The following is a 13756-nucleotide window of genomic DNA, read 5'->3' as shown; positions in this document are numbered from 1 at the left end:
TCTGAGCTCTGATCCTTGGCTCTGCCTCGGGCTTGTCAAGCACCCTGGGGTAAGTCACTTACTGAAGCCAAGGCTGAGCTGTCAGCCACGCTTTCAGAACGCCTCAGTTCCCCACCCACTCACCTCCTCTCCTGGGGTTATTGTTTTAGAGAATGGGAACAGGTTGTTTCAACCCCTGTAACCTTGCAAGATTCACTGGAGCAAGCCGCCTCCTTTTCCTAGATGGGAAGAACTAACCTTCTAGAATTCTTTATATGTCAAAGGGAAAGAGTCCTCAAATCATGTGACCTAAGGTGACCTGCTCCACCTTCTCTACCTGAGAGACCCTTTTGCTCTCACTGAGGATGGAGACACATCCATGAAAATCTCAACTAATTTTCCTGTGGAGCTAGGTCAGAGCAGCCTCATTACTACTCTGGGCCTGGCACAGAGACACCTGGGATGCTAGACCTCCCTTTTAAATACTTACTACATATTTCCTGATAGTATGTACATTTGCAAAAAGTTTAGAATGTCTTCTATAATCCTACGAACCAAAGTTAACTATGGTTGATGTAGTGTTTTATTATATTTTTGTGCCATGTAATGTAGCTTTCCATGCATGTTCATAAGTGTCTATAAACAAAATTTGGATAAATCAATAGTACACAATATTTTGTACATCCATGAACATCTTTGTACATGTTCCTTACTTTAAAGAAACCACATTAAATGCTCACAACCATGCCTTGACGTAAATACCCTATTAGGTTCATTTTACAGACAAGGAAGCTGATGCATAGAGATTTGAAAGAACTTGGCAAAGTCATGAAGCTAATAGCTTCAAATTCAGGTCTACCTGACACCCAAAATTAATATTTGTAAGCAACTCATAATTATATTACTTCCTGGGAGAAAGAAAGAATTACTGTACTTTTCCTCTTCCCCTCTGTTAATTAACTGTTGTCTCAAGACATAGGTCAAGATTCTCCTGGGGTTTGAGTAATTCAGTAGTGATACATCCAAACCTTCTACAGTAGAGGTATCTTTTTAAATTAGTGAAATTAAATGAAGTTAAATGATCAGTCTTGAGCTAAAGTCACAGGATTCTCAGAAAGTATCTGGATTCAGTATGCCCGGTAATCAGGGACCACTATTCATGAGACGTACCTTTAAACGAGGATAGTTCATTTAATTTCTCATAATCTGATAGAGATAAGTTGTTCCCTATTGTGCAGATTTTAAAAAATAGACTTTGCTAATCATCAGATAGACATTAGACAAACCCATTTTTACAAAAAGCCTGACCTGTACTCTTCAAACCTGGCAAAGGCATGAAAAACAAGAAAATACTAAGAAACTCCAACAGACCAAAATAAACAGGGAAAACATAACAACTAAATGAAATGTGACATCCAGGATAGGACTCTGGAACAGGAAACAAAATTTATAGAAAAACTGGAAAAATCGAAATAAAGTCTTGAGTTTAATTAGCAGTGATGAGCCAATGTTGGTTTCTTAGTTCTGACAACTCTACTTCATATTGTAAGATGATAACTATAAAGGAACCTAAGTGAGACTTTACAGAATCTCTCTGGACTATCTTTGCAACATTTTTATAAATCTACAGTTAGTCCAAAATAAAACTTTTAGTTAAAAACACTTTAAAAGATGATTATTAATGCAGGAAAGGGGAGAACAGTGTAGTAATAAAACCCTGAACACCACAGTAGCTAAGCATAGAGCTTTGTCCCCAGCTTCCTAGAACAATGGAAATGAGTTCACCCTGTACTGCATATGTTTTACAAGTACAAATACATTTTCTAAAGATGTGAAAGTGCATCAGGGAGCTGAACGTGAGAGAAACGGAGCATTCAGTACTTAATCTGATGATATGTGTCTGGACTGTTTTGACTCCTGATGTAGAGATGGAGACGGTCCTTTCACTGTGCGCCTGACAGTCCATGAGTGTCCACGACGTGTATGTGGTGAGCATTGCCCTCGCCTTTAGCACCTTTTTTCCCTTTTAAGAGAGAATAGGAAATTGTGTCTTTCTTTGAGGTTTGTTTCTCATTTTGCTTACTATGAGTCCTGAGAAATACAGCGTGTTCTGAGCAGCCTCTGCAGGGAACTGTCCCCTGCCCAGTGCTGATCAACATCACACACGGAGGATCTAATCTCCACCTCTGTTCACAGAAGGATATACTATGAAGCCGGGGGAGCTGGCACGAGAGCTAGATCACTATGGAGAGTGGAACCCCTTCGGATAAGGTAATGGAGCTTCAGGGTTGCATTCTTTTCAAGATTGGTTTTTTGTTTGTTTGTTTGTTTGTTTTCCCGGACAACCTATTGTCTTAAATGTTACATTTGTTCTACATTAGCTGGCAAACTCTCCAAAGTTACTTGGCAGAGGTAAATTCTGAAATGTCTGTGACTTTTGTTTTTGTTTTTAAAGCACAACGCGCGCGCGCGCGCACACACACACACACACACACACACACACACACACACACACACACACACGACTTCCAAGACTTCTGCTTTGACTCTGAAGTTAGCAGGCTCTATTGCTTGATCCAAGCCCCCAGCTCCTGCCACCCTTGCAGTGGCTATGTTATAAAAGGCAAGCATAGACATGTCCACTGAAAGCCATCAAAGCTCTTCTCCCATTTATTTTCTTAAATAGATTCTATGGAACCCAGGTGAGTCTTCCTCCTCCCGGTAGCCTTGTTGGCTCCAAAGCAAAGTTAGCTTTAATTGACAGAGTGGCGGCTGTGATGGCATGAGGTAGGGAAGACTAAAATATCCCTGGACGTGTAGCTCTGAAGGAAACCACATTTACCAGAACTTGTCAGAAACAATTGGCTGGAAGGAACAGGACACCAAGACTTTGGAGACAGGGACTTGAGTAAAAGCATGGCATCTCTACTGCAGAGGAGTTCAGTTAAGCTCTGGACTTTTATTTTGCTGAGTGGGATCACAAGTTAGGCTCAAGCTAAACTGCTCAGGGTAAGAGCAGAGGGTCAGTGTGGCCATTTTTTGTTTTCTTTCTCTGCCTTCCCCTCTAGCTCTCTGTTCCATCTCTGCCTGAACACATGTTCAAAATAAAATCTCTAGTGGGTGGGGGTGTATGTGCCTCCAGGGAGTTCTCAAGATAATCCATTGGTGATCAGGAGAAAATATTAGAATTTCTCTTACACACACATACAGGTACATTCAATTTTTTTTTTATTGAGGAACTCTAGAAGAGGCTGACTGAAAGGGTATGGTGTCCTAAGGAGTACCCACTTGTTAGCTGGCTTGTGGCATTTATATTCTCTTTCAAGCCTGTTGAAGTTTTTATAGCAACATACTCTGTTTTTTTCAGGATATTAGGGCTTGGTTCTTGTTTAATGAACTTTTTAAAAAATAAAAATAAGTATGTATATATAGTTCCAGTTATGGTTCTTTATTTCCCCAGAGTCTTAAACATGAAGAATTTAAGGCTTCTATTAATGTAATTAGATTCTTTGGTACTCCAAAGAATTAGATCAAGGGGAGAGTCATTTTAAAAATTGATACATGTATTTCTGAAACATTTTGTTCTAACTGAAAAGATAATTAGATACAGATTATTCAGTGAATAATTTCTGCCCTAGCACTTACCATGACTTTTATTGAATGCCAGCCTTTTGATGTAGGACCATATGGTTCTACAACCCATTCAGCATGGACTCTCACTTATCGCAATCATCTTATTCTGCTTTACTTTTTCCCATGGAATTTAATGTCTTGTAACATTCCACAATATTTACTTATTTATGTTTGTTTATTATTTGTCTCTCCCTGGTGACTGTAAACTGCATAAATATTTCTCTTAAAGAGAGGATTCTTTTCATTATTAAAGTAGGATTGACATACAGTATTATATTAGTTTTATGTGTACAGTATAATGATTTGACATTTGTTTACATTGCAAAATGATTACTGAAGTAAGTTTAGTTATTATATGTCACCATTACAGAATTGCAATTTTTCTAGCAATAAGAGCTCTTAAGACTTACTTTCTTAGCAACTTTCAAATTGTGATGATAGTCAATAATATATATATATTACTATTACTATATATAATATATATATTATATAATATATATATTACTACCATGCTGCACTTTACATACATCCCCATGACTTGTTTTATAACTAGAAGTTTGTACCTCTTGATCCCCTTTAACCATTTCTCCCACCTCCCCAACCTCCCTTCTCTCTGACAACCACCAATCTATTCTGTTTCTCTGAATTTTGTGTTGTTTTGTTTGCTCATTTGTTTTGTTTTTCAGATGCCACATATGAGTGAAATTATATGGCATTTGTCTTACTCTGTCTGATTTATTTTATTTAGATAGTACCCTCAATATCCATCCATGTTATCACAAATGGAACAATTTCATTCTTTTTTATGACTGAATACTATTCCATTGTGTATGCATATATGCCACATTTTTTTATTGATAAACACTTAGGTTGTTCCCGTATCTTGGCTATTATAAATAATGCTGCAATGAACGTAGGGGTGCATATGTCTTTTCAAATTAGTGGTGGTAGTAAAATACTTGAGTGGAGACCGTGCATTTGGAAATGCCTCACTTTCCCAGAAACAAGTTTCTCTTCAAAAGCGGGCTTCTCATTTTTGTGTGTAATTTTGGCATCAAGACATTTCAGTGAAATGAAGGAAAACTTGGAAGCTTGGAACTTCCAGTTACATTAAACCATGGACCTGCCCAGAGGGCGATGTTCCTTGTTGGTGATCTTAAATGTTAGAAGAGAGCTCACAAGAGAATGCCATGCTGAGTTGTAGACAGACACTTGATCTTAGCCAGAAGACTGAGAAGTGATGAGTTGGAGGCAGAAACACAGTCCTAGAGCAAGCCAGGAGTCAGGGGATGTACCGTAGAACGGTACTGAGTCAGAACATATGTAAAAATGCACAGGGTAAATATTGAAAAAGACCTATTTTTTTGTGTAAATGCAATTTCTTCTCTCCCATCTGTCCAGCTGGAGTGGCAGTAACATCAGATGGGGACAGGCTTTCCGACTCCGGCATCTCACCACAGGCCACTACCTGGCCTTGACAGAAGACCAAGGCCTTATACTGCAAGACCGGGGAAAGTCGGACACCAAGTCCACGGCCTTCTCTTTTCGGGCATCCAAGGTGAGGTGAATTTTGACTTTATTCTCAAAGTGAAAGCTCTGAAACCTCCAGGTAGAACTATGACTGCAAAGAAAATAGGCTGGAACAAAACGGAGTTGGAAATTAGACCAATGATAAATACTTAGTTCTTTTATCTTTTAAACTGAATTCATAGAGGAATGTGTACCCTGGATGAAGACTGAAGTCTTAAGAGAGAAAGGCTTGAATGGAAAGTGGAAAGCCCTAAAAAACAAAAAGGATCACAAGAATGGACAGTGTTGCTCTGAGGCTACTGGAAAATGTTATTGTTGCTTAATACGTTCTGAATTGTTTTTACTACTTTTAAGTCTTATTAGGGCTTCCCTGGTGGCTCAGATGGTAAAGCGTCTGCCTGCAATGCAAGAGACCCAGGTTCAATCCCTGGGTCAGGAAGATCCCCTGGAGAAGGAAATGGCAACCCATTCCAGTACTCTTTCCTGGAAAATCCCATGGACAGAGGAGCCTGGTAGGCTACAGTCCATGGAGTTGCAAAGAGTCAGACATGACTGAGCCAACTAACACTTTCACTTAAGTCTTATTGCTTCACTCCCATACAGCAAAGATAACGTGGAGGCATGAGTTTCAGTGTTATGTTTATTTAAATCAAAGAAGTAATTTCTCTCAGGTGCAGAGAAGGCTTAATTCTGGACATGGCATCGTCTTGCAGTTATTCGTATTATACAGAATTACTAGTTCCTTTTCCTTGTCATGTGTTTTCTGCAGATCTCTTAGCTCCACTGTGCCTCACCTGCCTCCACGAAGAGCACATTCTGTGGTAGCTAGGTTCACCTCAAACATGTAGATTTGCCATTTGATGTGTAGAGAGAAAAATATTTTTTTAAACTTCTGTCTTTAACGGTCAGCCAAGTTTTGACTCTGTGTCACTCAGAGTCTGATCTAGCTGGATGGTCAGAATCACACGCTGAGCTAGCTCCTGATGTACAGTTTGGTGCTCTGCCACTTTATGATTGTTCTGGAAAGAGCACCCAAGCATGAGACAGGCTCGCACAGTGTATCCATAGTTATAGCAGCCCACACTTTCTAAGAGGCTCAGCATCTCCGTCGGGAGCTTCATCTCTAGCTTCACTCTTCTTTGCTCCTTTCCAGACACAGATCTTGATTTGTGTTCTCAATACGATTTCCATAAAGGGTTATTGATGATTCTGTTCGTGTAGGACTTGGTGTCAGGCTTACAGTTGAATTTCCATGGGGACATCTCTGTTTCATAATGAATCAGAAGAGGCCAGTTTTTCAGCACCACCTTCATTGAAGCAGGGGGTCAGACTCCTTTTCCCCTCTCTTACAGTCCTAAAGGTTTTGAAGCAGTGAATCTCTTTGGCTTAGAGATTTTTCTCCCCTAGTTACCCTGTATCAGATTTAGGCTTTCCTGCACCCATCGTTCAAAGATTAAGAAATGAGAGCTTCCTGGGACTTCCCTGGTAGTTCAGTGGTTAAGACTCCAAGCTTCCAGCACAAAGGCAAGGGGTTGATGCCTGATCAGGGGAAAAGATCCCATATGCTGTGTAGTGTGGCCAAAAAAAAAAGAAGAAAAGAGAGCTTTCTGCCCTAGATTTCCTTCAAGCATCTCCTTCTCTTTGCTTCTCTCTAATGGCGCATTAGCTCCTTGACTCCATTCAGGTTCTCAGAACACATCTCCATATGTTACTGTCACTTTTATTTTTTTAAGATTCCCCACACAAGGATTTTAAATTCAATTTTATGACCATGGAGTAAAAGATTTTTACCTCCAGGAAATGAGTTAGGGCATTGCAATTGGCTAAAAGGAGCAGCGAAAGAAAACAACAGGAAAGTCCTAAGAGCAGAGAGGAGTCTTCCCATTCTTCCCTGAGAGACACCTCGGATGTGGGATGTGGAGGCAGGGCAGGCAGGGGAAGCCAGGGAGGGGCGGAAGATAAGAGGTGACTCATCGTGGCCTATGACCAAGGAAATGCCTTTCTAAGAATGCCAACTTGGCTTGTCCCCTCTTCGAGCATTCCCTCCTGGTCTTCTCAGCCCTGGACAAACCCCGACTTGGAGACCTTTACCACTGCAGAAAGAGGCTTCTCTTGTGACAGCAGAAAAGTCAGATGGCCTTCCAGGCAGCTGGCAGGATCCTGTTCCAAGGGGACTCTTCCCTTCCATTCCTTTCTTGGCTCAGCCTCACGGAGCATGGCTCGGCGCTGTGCTGCGGCCTCTGTGGGAAGCCAGAAAGGCTCAGAGCACCACAGAGAGTCTCCATAACACTCCTTTCACTTGGCACCACTTCCAGCCTATAAGCACAATTTACCCTCAAAAGGCTCGTTGCATATCTCCCCCCGATTCCCACGCACAGGGAGGCCAGCAGCGGATGGCTGAAAGCCGTCGTGGTACCAGGGGCCTGCCCACATGGCAGGGCTGGACAGAAAGCTGCCCGTGAGTCACATTGTCCTGCGCACTTGGCGATGCACTTGCATTTCATTGGCGTCACGATGTTAGAGGTTTAGATAACTCTCAGTGCAGTGGTATTCAGCCCAGTTACCTTTATTTTAATTTGAAAGAAACTGAAATTAAAATGCCCTAGTCTCCATATCTGATCAAGATAAGGCTGCTTCCCCCAGGAGATCCGGGATTCCTTGGGATATTGTGTGGGCAGGGCATTGGGCATCTTAGCCACGAAGCTGCACAGGAAGGAAGAACATGCAGGAGCCCATAGCTCTGTCACCAGCAATCTGAAGAGCTCCTGGGGAAGAACTCTAGAGATGCCTTGATTTCTCTGGGCCTCCAGACTCCTCCTCAGTAAATGTCTTTTTTTAACTTCTTTTATTTTTGGCTGCAGTGGGTCATCACAGCTATGTGCTGGCTTTCTCTAGTTGCCATGAGCAGAAGGCTATTCTCTAGTTGCCATGAGCAGAAGGCTACTCTCTAGTTGCCTTGCGGGAGCTTCTCTTGTTGAGGAGCGTGGGCTCGAGGGCTTCAGTAGTTGCAATGCACTGCTTAGTTGGCCCATGACATGTGAAATCTTCCCGGACCAGGAATCAAACCATGTCCCCTACGTTGGCAGGTGGATTCTTATCTACCGGACCACCAGGGAAGTCCTAGTAAATGTCTTTTTACCATTCTTGGCACAGGGCCTCTGCCTTAAATACACTCTCCACTGTGCTTCCGCTCACTTGGGAATAGTGATGTTCCCCAACAGAGGGATTAGTTGGCTTTGGTTTTCAACAGCCGGAAGGTGTTACACTGTCTTTCTAGCTCTCGGCGGTACCAGGTGCTAGGTGATGGAGCAGACAGCAGAAAGTTGTCTGAAATAGTGGCCCAGGTTCTGAAAGGTGGCACAGGGGTTGGGGAAACTCACTGGGAAGGCTGAGAGGAAGAGATAGTGTGTTCTTTGTGCCTCTGTGAACGAGATTGAGTGGGGGATTATCTGATTATCTGATCTTCTCTGTATGCTGGAGAATCTGAAAAACAAGAGAAGAGACTCCTGGAAGGAGCGCCGTTTAGGCTCCTACATTTATAGGAGGACATTGGGGAAGCTGGGCTGTGAGTCATTGGCAGTGATGGGCTTCTTACCCCACGTTTCCTGTCAAGTTGCGTTAACCCATGACAGCTATGACTACAAGATCAGGGGCCTGGGGACAGCTGCAGGTATGTGTTCACATCCTCAGCAAGATGACCTTACAAGGCAGATGGCAGGTATCCATGTGAATCTTGTACCCACAGGACAGGACAGGGATATGACTGAGCCTTACTGTGAGGGGTCGAGGTCAAGCATCGGCTGCAGTGTTGCTTGGTTCAAATGGAATCAAACTGTGGGCTCTGAGAAAACTGTGTGACTGAGCAGAAAGGGATCTTGGTCAGAGCTCGCATTCCTCTCCTTCACCAGGAGATCCAAATCAAAGTGGAGGTCTGGGAGCTGTTGAGGGCTCTGAATTACAGCCTTACACCTGTCCCCTCAGTCTGGAAGGAGTAGGGTGTCAGATAGAGCATGGCTTCCAAGTCACCTAGATCTGGCCTTGACTCCCATCTACCCTCTGTGGGACCTTGAATACAATTCTTATTCTAGCTGCACCCCATCTGAAGTCTGTCGTGAAAGATGCTCTGAGAGCCGACCCCTGGGGACTTACCTGGCAGTCCCGTGGTTAAGACTTCACTTTCCAGTGCAGAGGGTACGGGGTCGATCTCTAGGCAGGGAGCTAAGATCTCACATGCCTCCAAGCCAAAACCCCAAAAACATTAAACAGAAACAATATTGTAACAAATTGAATGAAGACTTTGAAGAGCCAACCCCTGCCTACCCTTCCGTAATATCTCTGGCCACCAGCTCATGTTTGCCTTGAGCTCTAACATACTAAGTACATACTGTGTTTGAACATGGTATCTTTTCTCACAGCTAAACGTGTAGCTAGAATACCTTTTAACCCTCCATGTACCATAATCAGCAAACTCCTCCTCATTCTTCAGACAAGTGTCAAGTGCCCCTCATGGGAAGAAGGCCTTTCCCCGTAGGGCCCTTTTCGTGACTCCATTATAGCCATCACTCACTTGACTGGGAGCCCCTAAATGACAAGGAGCACACATCCCTCCGCCCGCCTTTTCTGCACCTCTGCACCCCATGCAGTGTGGAGCGTGTAGTAAGTTTGAATATCACTCACCAAAAGGTTATGTAAGTGTGGTCGTACAGCAAAATCCTTTCCATTTTAACCTCCATCCTCTTCACAGAATTTTATAGTCATTGTGTAATCATTTTCAATCACAACACAACCCCGCAAACATTCAAGGAGAGAGATTCATTAATTTGAACATCAAAGTCAAATTTCTGTGAACTTGATTTCGCATCATTTTCCCATGGTCTTGACATTGCAAGGCCATTCCCCAAGGATCATCCGGTAATGTGATTTAGTATTTACTCTGGCGCAGCAATGCTGTCTATTTAGATGTCACGTCTCCGAGTCAGTTTATAACACTCACTTCCTTTCAGGGAAGGATGAATTAATAATGTTAAAGCAAGCCTTATTATATGAAGCCATTCACTTTTTAGCTATTTTTTTAATGACTCTACCATAAGTCCAGAATGATTGAGATAGGATCTCAGATTTTGCCTCCTTTATTACAGAAAGCCAGAGAGCTATCACTGTTCTCAATTAGAGGAAATTTTTTTTCAGTGTGTAAAAACAATTCAAATCAGTCAACATTTGTCAAATGTTGCCTGCTATGTCCTGAGATCTGTGTTCTTGGCCAAAAATGATGTTTCCTTTGAAAACTGCCCACCGCTCTCTCTACTGTGTGCAGAAAGCATGCTTGTAGACCGGATCCTCTTCTACTCTTTAACCTCAGCGGTCCTGCCGGAAACAAGAGGGCAGCTGGGTTCACAGCATATCCCTCTGTGAAATCATGGGCACTGATGCAGTGCTGTTTGCGCATGTCCCCTTGCTTGCTCTGCAAGTTCTCAGTTGGGGAAAGAGAGGGTATGGAGGGAAGGGGAAAGAGCAAAACGTGGACCTTGAGATTCAGTCGTCGCCAGACCACACCACTTCCTGCAGTTTCAGTTTTTTTTTTTTTTAAGTATTTATTTTTGGTTGTGCTGGGTCTTCATTGCCGCGCATGGGCTTCCCATTGTGGTGGCTTCTCTTCTTGCAGAGTACAGGCTCTAGGCACACGGGCTTGAGTAGTTGCAGCACTTGGGCTCAGTGGTTGCGGTGCCCGGGCTCTAGAGCACAGACTCAGTAGTTGTGGCACATGGGCTTAGTTGGTCCATGGCATGTGGGATCTTCGCAGATCAGGGATCAAACTCATGTTCCCTGCATTGGCAGGCGGATTCTTAACCACTGGACTGCCAGGGAAGTCCCTGCAGTTCAATTTTAAATAAAATCTACAAAGCATTTAAAAAATTTAAACTGACAATTTCCCAAGTCTTAATTGTTTCAAGTGGGCCAGACAGAGAGGTAGTCAAGAAGAGCCTTGAGCTTTGGAGTAGAAGAAACCTGGGTTTGAATCCTGGCTCTGCCTTTGCTGTTTAGCCTTCCTGTCCCTGATTGTAAAAGCGAAACAAACAAACAAAAAACAGGAGTGAAGAAGTGTGTCTTGAAGGACTCTTGTGAGACCAGGAAGATGACCTAAGAGACTGTTTCCTTATCCATGAAATGGCAGGAATGCTGCTTACCTGAAGGTGATTGTGTAGAGAGGGACTGACGAGAAAGAGGGAGGAAAGAGCCCAGCACAGTGACCTGCTCAGGACATGCACCTTCCCTGATGAGACAGACAAGCCCGCTCCCCTAGCATGCTGGAAACAGCGGAGGGCTGCCCTTGGCCTCCCACCAGCAGAGGCTCTGCAGCCAGCCTTGGGGCCAGTCAGGCTCCTAGCAGTGTCCTGCAGTGTGCGATTTTTTTAAGGCCATTCTAAGACATCCCACTCGAAATCATAAGTTCAAAGGGGGACTGTATTCATGGCAAAGTGACTCTAAAGGTAATTTCTGAAAGTTAGTCCTGGGAGTTTTAGGAAGCAGTGATCTAACCAGCACAGTATTGGTGGCTGACCCCAGCATCCATGAATGAGGTCCATCTTCCCATGTTTCCTTTTTCTCTGAATCTTTTTTGGTTGCTTCCTGTCTGTGGAAAGCTACTTTCTTGTCCTCTGTGGACATAGGTGGCTTAAATATGTCAAGTTCAACAAATTCCTGTCTAAGTAATAAGCATGAATTAGAACCTGCTGCTGCTAAGTCACTTCAGTCGTGTCCAACTCTGTGCGACTCCATAGACGGCAGCCCACCAGGCTCCCCCGTCCCTGGGGTTCTCCAGGCAAGAACACTGGAGTGGGTTGCCATTTCCTTCTCTAATGCATGAAGAAAAGTGCATTGTGAAATCGCTCAGTCGTGTCTGACTCTTTGCGACCCCATAGACGGCAGCCCACCAGGCTCCCCCGTCCCTGGGATTCTCCAGGCAAGAACACTGGAGTGAGTTGCCATTTCCTTCTCCAATGCATGAAAGTGAAAAGTGAAAGTGAAGTCGCTCAGTCGTGTCCGACTCTCTGCGACCCCATGGACTGCAGCCTACCAGGCTCCTCCGTCCATGGGATTTTCCAGGCAAGAGTACTGGAGTGGGGTGCCATCACCTTCTCCGGAATTAGGACCTACTCTGTTCCAAATATCATGCTCGATTTCTATTACCATGGCAAAAACTGGTCTGTCTCTGTGTCTTCATTTCTTTTCAACCCATCATTCACCTTGTGGCTGGAACAATTGTTCTAAGATACAACCCTTGTGTTTTCCCCACTTAAAATTCTCGGTGGATTCCCATTACCTGCAATAGCTTTTCCCTAGAGGTGTTCCAAACAATGATTTATGAAAAAGATTTAAAATGCTTATGTGAAACAGTTGAATAGGTTGTTTTGGTTCCTTTTGTTCTTCTTTGTTTTTTACTGTAAGACTCATAACAATCTAGTTTATACTATCCTAACATTCCCTTTACCTCCTGAAAGAAAATACGGTACTGTCGGAAGTCCTCTTTTCCCACAGAAAGTCTGCAAACGGCGTGAGTTTGGGAAACATGCACCTGTAGGAGAAAGTCAGTCCTTGTTGTTCAGGTCTTTTCTGGACTTCGTCACTCTTCCTGCCACACTACTCCTACCTTCCTACAGTGTTGTCCCCTTCCATATTCCTCACCTCTCCTCTTTCCCCTAGCCATGCTCACATCAAGCAGAAATTGGTATAAAAGCATCCTGAAGTCCCCAGGCATGGTGAATTTTTCTCTCTTCCAAATTCCAGTTGCACCTTCAGTATGAACTCCATCACTTTGTTGTCATTGGTGGTTGGTGTGTGGGACTCCTAAAGCTTATACGTTAGAACCCAGAGTTATTTTTCATAAAATAATAACATATATTTTCAACTTCTTTGTAACAGCATCCTAATACCTAAAACATTAATATAACCAATGCTTAACTGTGCTGATGGTTACCATTCCAAAAATTATGTTCACATGACCAACAGGCTTTGGATTTACACTTGGTTTTGCATTCCCTTTCATCACTTACAAGCTATAGGGCTTTGAACAAATTGCTCCAACTCTACAAGCCTCAGTTTTATCATCTATAAAGTAGGAGAAATAAAAACAGCAGGTCCACTGAAAGGTTTAGAGAAAATGTTTTTAAAATGTCATGTATAACACATATCACTATGTAGGCCCTTGGTAAATTCATGATGGTGTTGTTATTATAAAGTACTTGGCAAAAATGCTTTGCTCAAAGTAGGCATTAAATAAATACTCATTCCAGTTACCTTTCTTGTCTCAGAAATTTTAAATCAATCTGGAGAGCAGCAACTTACCATCTAAACTAAATACATGTTTATGTGACAATTATTATGTGGTCACAACCATTTCCTTATAAACTCTCAGTGGAGACAAGGGATAATGATGATTATTCCTCTTCAAAACTTTGTTAGGGCCAAGTAACTTGTTCCTTCTCAGAATCCACTCATCATCTAAGATATGAAAGGTTGGTGCAGATACACAGATAAATTGATGCCCACTGACCAATAAAACAAAAACAAATTATTTGCAGCCTAGCAGAGCTTAGTGTGAAATGTAAAGACCAAC

General features: G+C 42.9%; 1 protein-coding gene across 5 annotated transcripts in view; it reads left to right on the top strand.

Moving 5' to 3' along the window:
* RYR3 (ryanodine receptor 3) overlaps window positions 1-13756 on the top strand; it is a 557802-nt gene that overhangs the window by 261614 nt on the left and 282432 nt on the right. For all 5 annotated transcript variants that reach the window (XM_027553458.1, XM_027553456.1, XM_027553457.1 and 2 more), the window contains 2 exons: window positions 2176-2250; window positions 5014-5170. In XM_027553458.1, coding sequence (XP_027409259.1) covers window positions 2176-2250; window positions 5014-5170 — 232 coding nt within the window. The remainder of the gene's footprint in view (window positions 1-2175; window positions 2251-5013; window positions 5171-13756) is intronic.

This window comes from Bos indicus x Bos taurus, chromosome 10 (genome assembly GCF_003369695.1).
Source record: "Bos indicus x Bos taurus breed Angus x Brahman F1 hybrid chromosome 10, Bos_hybrid_MaternalHap_v2.0, whole genome shotgun sequence".
Classification (NCBI taxonomy): Eukaryota; Metazoa; Chordata; class Mammalia; order Artiodactyla; family Bovidae; genus Bos; species Bos indicus x Bos taurus.
This window is presented reverse-complemented; position numbering and strand designations above follow the sequence as displayed.